Source organism: Enoplosus armatus, chromosome 8 (genome assembly GCF_043641665.1).
Source record: "Enoplosus armatus isolate fEnoArm2 chromosome 8, fEnoArm2.hap1, whole genome shotgun sequence".
Taxonomy (NCBI): Eukaryota; Metazoa; Chordata; class Actinopteri; order Centrarchiformes; family Enoplosidae; genus Enoplosus; species Enoplosus armatus.
The window spans coordinates 23697926-23704860 of NC_092187.1; the positions used below are offsets into that span (position 1 = coordinate 23697926).

General features: G+C 38.8%; 1 protein-coding gene across 2 annotated transcripts in view; it reads right to left on the minus strand.

Moving 5' to 3' along the window:
- Nucleotides 1-6397: 6397 nt before the first annotated feature.
- Nucleotides 6398-6935, minus strand: part of rgs19 (regulator of G protein signaling 19) — a 24414-nt gene continuing 23876 nt past the window's right edge. For both annotated transcript variants that reach the window (XM_070910653.1, XM_070910652.1), the window contains exon 5: nt 6398-6935. This exon is cut by the window's right edge and continues 109 nt beyond it. In XM_070910653.1, the coding sequence (XP_070766754.1) occupies nt 6856-6935 (80 nt within the window). In that variant the 3' untranslated portion in view covers nt 6398-6855.

A 6935-nucleotide genomic window follows, 5' to 3' on the forward strand; every position in this document is an offset into this window, starting at 1 on the left:
TTGGTTTTAATAGTCAGCAAAATATCTCAAAATGGGTTTATTTCATATATATTGGTATAACTGTATATGACGGAAGTTAAGTGGCTTAGAAACCGTGTCACCGTTACGTAGTTTGTCTGCCAGAGAGCATCAACAAGTTTAGTTTAAAATGTCTTTAATAATCGTATATATAAGGGATCATTATGGTTTTTTTAAAGAAACGTACATCAGCTGATATAGAATATGGTTATCGGCACAGTGAAAGTTAGAACGTGGACCATCAGCGTCACATCACTGTAAAGAAAAGTCAGCAGTGTGTCTGACTTCTCTCCTCTTTTGCCTACTGACATCCCAAAATCCACTGATGTTCACATGGAGGCAATATTTAGATTTTCACCCACTTCAGACACAAACACTTTTCTGATTAATCTGAATAAAGCGACTGTGGCAGCACGTATAATCTATGATGTGGAATATTCCAGCACCATCACAGATCGAGTACTCACTCATTGTGCTCTTATTTTAATTATTATTACAGAAAACATAAACAACGAAATTCCTCCTTAGGACAACAGAGGAAGTGACTCAAGTATGAAGCCGAGTCGTCGTCGTCGTCGTCTCCGTTGTCCAAATGATGCTGGCGGTGGTGCGAGCGTGTTGACGGCGGTGATGGAAAGTGGTGAGAAAGCAGAGCAGAGAAAGCTCCTGTTGTGTTTGTTGTGGAAACACTGCTGAGCTCTTTCCATACATGAGCATGGGAGAGAGAGGGAGGGAGGGAGGGAGGGAGGGAGGGAGGTGGAGAGACACTGAAGGCCAGCGTGATAGCAGGTTCTGTTAGGTGTCTTCTTCCCGGACGGAAAACAGACATGTGGTTTAGACAGAACGCAGGGCGGCTGGATCGGAGAGGGAGAAACGGTCACTTAGCGAACTGAAAACAGGTCACAAACTCACCATTTCACTTCCTGTCATTTTTGATTTTGACCATATTTGGCTATCGGCCTGGTTGTGGTGACGAATCCCATCTGAAAGACGGCGTGAAGGCAAATTCAACCTGACTATAAATTAAAGATTCTAATTATGGACACCATGTCTACTAGTAGTCATAAGGTTTTACTCACCAAGTGGAAGTCATTGTAGTACTGTAGAAGTACTGTGTCAGATTTCAGAGAGTACTTTGGTGAGTACCATGACTGATAAAAACTGTACAGTAGGATGCCGAAACAGGAACTTTCCTTTAAAGAACAGCCTCATTACACCCAAGTAAATATTCATTAATTATTAATTTATTTGGAAGTTTATTTTTCATGGATGTTGCTGTTAATTGGAAGCAACTGCTTATAGCAAGCAACTAAACTCTAACTAAAATAACAGGAAGATTGCTTCTATTTGAACTTTCTATGTCGTTTTTGCAGGATATAACCAAAATATGTTTACTAATTAATTAATTAATAATTAAGAATAGGCTATGTGTAAAACATGCTAACGTGTTTTAACATGGAGTCGTTTTGAGAACATGTGTTTTAGCTCATAAAAAGTAGAAAAAGTGTTATGTGCTTTATGCAGTCGGCATGAAAACATAGAAATAACTAATTTTATAATTTCTGATGATTCTTTCATATATATATATATATTTATTTATGAAATTAAAGAATGTATAATATATAATGTGTCTAATAACAGATCAGTCCAGATAAAATCAACATTTTCTGTGACTTTTAGATCCAGTATTATTATTTGAATTGACTTCCTGGTTTAATCGCAATCATTTGACGCATTTTAAAGTAACTAAATACTGAACTTCAGCTAAGTTTGAAGCAGTAGGTTGACCAGAAAAGGCAGCAAGACTCCTGAAAGTGAGTGTTCATTAACAGAAAACTAGAGAGTGGAATGCTGGGGGGGAAAAAAAACATGGATGTACAGATAAAGTGAGTGTGGGAATGTGCGTTTGTGTGAGAATATGGAGGTACGAGATGGTGTGTGTCTATATACTGTATGTGTGTGTGTGTCTGTGTCGCATAAACATATCAAGTTACAGTGAACTGTGTTTTCCCATTTCATGTTTTTCTGTCAACAACATCCTCAGAGTTTCAATTATCCGTCATTTAGGCATCATGGACGGCTCTAACTACTACAATACCCATGAGCCTCAGCCGCCATTAAAATAGCTCCGCCTACTTTGCAGCTATATAGCAACGGCAGCTAAATAAGCGACATTTGTCAACTTGCTTGTTGTCATTATGTTTTTCTTCCATGAAGGACGAGGCGAGTCAGGTTTGATTCCTTATTGGTTTGTTTATCTCATTGTTCTGTTGTACAGATGTGTACAGATGTTGAATGTTAAGTGTGTGTAACTAATGTTTGGAGAGAGCTACGTCACCACTGTTTATGTCTTAATGTTTACATCGTGGTTACAGTATGTGAAGAGCTGCAGGGGCCTTTAGCTGTTTGGGTGGATCTGAAACCTCCACCACAAACAATCAAGGTAAGCAAGCAAAAGCTCTTCCTATTGCACCCCGAACGACTGCCTGCCTCCTGATGATTCCCATCACTTCTGGTAACATTGTGCTCGCAACAAAGTCTGGTGAGACTAGAAACGCGAGGGGTCAGGCAGGTTGGAAACAAGCCAGCAGCTGTGACTAGATTATCCAGAGCACTTCATTGAAAGTGAAAGCGAGAAACTGAGATGTTGCCAATTATCCTTCATTGCACAAGAAAACTGCACATAATTATAGTGAGGATGGTAGGTCAATGTTGAAGCAAGATATATAAACTGTGACGGATGTTTGAGTGATAACTTTACTGTTCACATGTGTTTTCTCTTCTAGATCATTTCGAAGGTCCTGTACTAAACGGCGTGTTTCTTGCCCTGTTGGACTCCTTTTTAGTGGCCACCATTTTCCCAGAACTCAGCAATCAGTTGGTTTGTTATTCTTATGACAGAAAATAAAATAAAATAATTAACCATTATCAGCTCATTGCATAAGTATCTGTGTAAATGTCGGCCGACAAGTAGTGGAGTACAGAAACTCTTACACAGCTGTTCCACCGGAGAGCACTGACAGGTTTGTTTTTATAAATAACTTATTTCAAATGTCCCGCTCAGCATCTGTTTCAAGATTGTTTATGTTAAAAATATATATCGGCCGTTTTTTTAAACATTTTTTAATCGTAAAACATATTTTTCCTCTAACCTCACGCTGAGCTGGGAAAACTATAGTTTTCATAATAATTGAAAATATTTAATACATCGTTTGTCACGTCAAAGGCAGGCTAGAGACAAGACGTGACGTGGTGAGGTCGAGGGTTTGATTCCCACCAGAGACACAGAAGAGAAATGAACTTCGACACAAACACTGAACAAACGAAGCTGCTTCTCTTTGGATGTTCAAGGGTTTCCGTTTATATATGTACAATTAAAATCACAGTTTTAACAAAATATAAAATAAATAACATTAACAATACTAAGATAAATGCATTCTGAGTGACCAGTCTGGTTAAGAGCTAGGCATCTCTTTTTTAAAATCTGTTGTTTCTGCCTCCGCAGACAACTACAAACATTTGTTTTCCTCAAACTACAATTCCCATGAAGCACTGGGTGTAAGCATCCCATCTCACATATCTTCTTTTATATATATATATATATATATTTAATTTTTTTTATTAGTTGTTTTCATTAATATATCTATATATTTTTTTGCACCTGGGATTTCCTCCCACCCCCCTTCCTGAATTGACCAACCACAGTTCAGCCCTGCAGCCTCCTGCAGCCAATCAGGAGCAGGCGTCTGAGTAGGCGACAGACAGTGGTGAGGTCAAAGGTGAGAGGTCACAGAGGCAGAGGTCAGCAGCAGCAGTGCCCAGGTAGGCCACCCTGGTGTGTGTGTGTGTGTGTGTGTGTGTGTGTGTATGCATGTGTGTATATTTGTATTACTATACTTAATAGGACTTCTCGGTTTAAAAACTTGGGGGTCTTTAGAGAAAACAGAGAACATTTTATCTTCTTTGGTCCTTCCTGACCGTTAAAACTGTAGTTGCCAATTTTGCACTTTGGGGGCCCCCGGCCTCGGCTGCTTCCCTGTGTTTTTCAACGGGACCTTACAGGACCGTCTCCCGTGCAGTGGATGAGACAGTCCAGAATGGAGCTAGGGGACCCCCAAATCATGTACTACAACATGATTAAAATGTGCACATAATGCTGTGTTCTAGATATTTGGGCTGGAAGATGGTGATCAGGGGGATTATCACAAAATCTGACCATTTCAAGATGTGACAGTCATTTACAGCTGAGCTGTGGCTGTTGGTGGTATCGCGATTAAAATACTGTCCACGTTCAAGACTTAAGAGTTTAGTTATATTGAACAAATACAGCAGCTTTCAGAAGCCATTTTTTCTGTTTTTATGCAGTTTGCTTTTACTTTACAGATACGGTAAAGATACAGTTTGTCTGCGGTTTAGGGCTGCAACTAAAATATACTTTTATTGTCCAGTTGGTGGAGATTTTGAGATATTTCTTGTTTTGTTTTTTGTCTATCAGTCAAAATCACAAATACATTCAATTTAAAATATAAAACACCAAAAAGCAGAAAATGTTCACATTTGAGAAGCTGCCGATCAACTAATCAATGAAAAAAAGAATCGACCGTTTGAATTATTTCAGCGCTACTACGATTCCAAATCTACCATTCAGAAAGAAACATGACAAAATGATTAATAGAACCAAAATTACACAATTAAATTACTTTTAGAAAGACGGAAAGACGTTACGATGAATAACACATTAAACACATTTAAAGGATGTATTGCCCTAAATACGAATAAACAATTGCTATACTGTAAATAATTGTGCCCATGGTGGTTATGAAAAGTAACACACTTTTCTTTGATAACTTAACGGGAGTGGATTATCGCTGCACTGAGAAATTAAAAAACGTTTCACAGCATAGATAATATTGTGAAATATTACACCTGAGATGTCTGCTATTTTGGAGGACATGATCACATCTTGCTGAGAGTTTATGGTTTGGACGGGAAGAAATGTTCTTGATTATTGAAAGATCCCCTGTATAAGTATAGTAACACAAAGTTTGTAAATGTGTGTGTGTTGTTTTTCCAAACTCCAGTGTTTTATTGCACCTGTCTGTGGTGTCTGTGGTGTTGCCTCGGGTGGGGATCAGTACAGTCTCAGAGGAATCCTCCTCTTCTTGCAAAAAAATCCAGGAAGGGGAGAGAGTGGGAGAAACCAAATAAACAAAACAAAAAGAAAAATCAACGTAATTGAAATGTTCCATATAGTCTTCTCTTTAAAAAATAGACGTCTCGTCTGTTTGTAAATCAGTAGTCGGAAGGAAGTGACATCCATCCATTCGTCCGTTTGTTTATCACAGGAGTGAAATGATTGATCCAGCAAACAAGAGTGGAAAAATAAACAATACAAATAAGAAACTAACTTTTTTTGTCGTTTGTGGCGGCGGATGGAAGGAGCACCCTGTGTTTTCCAGTTGACAGAGAGAAAAAGACAGAGAGGGAATCTTTTGCCTTTCCGTTAGTCCCGGTATGGAGAACTGTTGGATGAAAAACAAGGCGATGAGGTGGGTGGAAGTCAGGGGCATCCATCTTTAATTGTCTCTAAAAGGTGATTGGACAGTCACGAGGGGAGGGGCAGATTAGTAAAAATTAATTAAAAATCCATTGGCACAGATGTATATTTCTCCCCTTGAAATGCATTAAAATCTCCCAAGTAATCATCTCCACATAACAGCAGATGATGTCCCAAAAAAAATACTTCAACATCCAGATCGCTTGCTTCTCTGTTCAGGAGCCGTCGATGAGAAGGAGTAATAAGATAGAAAATTAGCTGAAAGGATGAATAGGAGGATGGAGTTGGAGGGACGGAAGAAAACAGAAATGAAAAGAAAAGGAAAACTGATGTCAGGATGGAGATAAGGGGAGTTTTAGGACTTTACTTTTTAAACTCAGTACATCATCCTGGTCACAATTCCTTAATAACCAAATTTGACCTTAATTTGACCTTGGAAACAGTAGTATTACAAAAAAATCTTAACCATAACTGGACAAATAAATGTACAGGACAAATTTTGACTCCCGTATCTGTATCGGCCTCAGAAATCCATCATCAGTTGGGCTCTATTCAGAAATACATACTGAAATCAATAATTGGCTAGTGGTTAATGTAACTTGAGGCACTGTTCATTAAAATGTATTAATTAAATTGTACTTCTATGATGGTCTCACTACTGTTTCAGAGGCTTGTGGAGGTTCAAAGTATTTATGGGTATAAAATGATAAATTTCACTGATAAACCATTTTCACCATTTTAATATATAGATATTAAGATATGTTAAGATATTGATCGAATAACAATAAGTTTTTCACAGCTATTAGTGGACAAATAACCCATGTTACTTTATGTTGTAAATCTATTGTTAATGTGATGCTTTTCTTGTTTTTGAAGGCCCTTGCCTGAATTTTCCAAGTGCAAAAGAGAAGAGAAGAGAATGGGGGGAAAAAAGACAGAAAGGAAAGAGCGAAAAGGACGATTTAATGAGAACTAAGAGACAACAGAAGGACTATAGAAGAGAGGAGTCAACTGGAGAGAGACGAGAAAACAGGAGAGGGAGGGAGGTCTTGGCAACAACAATAAAGTTTAGGATGTGGAGGGAAAAAACAAGACATGAGACGAAAGTCTTGGCAGTAATCTGAGAGATTTGTGATTCGGAGAAGAGGAAAAGTGAAGTCTGATCATTTCTGGAAAGTTTTGTCCTGGGAGGAGTGAGCGAGAGAAGCGATGAAATGGTCTGGCATCAGTCCTGTAAGTGCAGGATCAGAAGAGGAGGAGGAGGTGGAGGCTCGGTGGGACTAGGATTCGGAGGAGGTACGTGAGCCGCCGTGAATGAGCGACTTGTAGATGTTGGAGGAGAGGAATCGTGGGTAGGAGT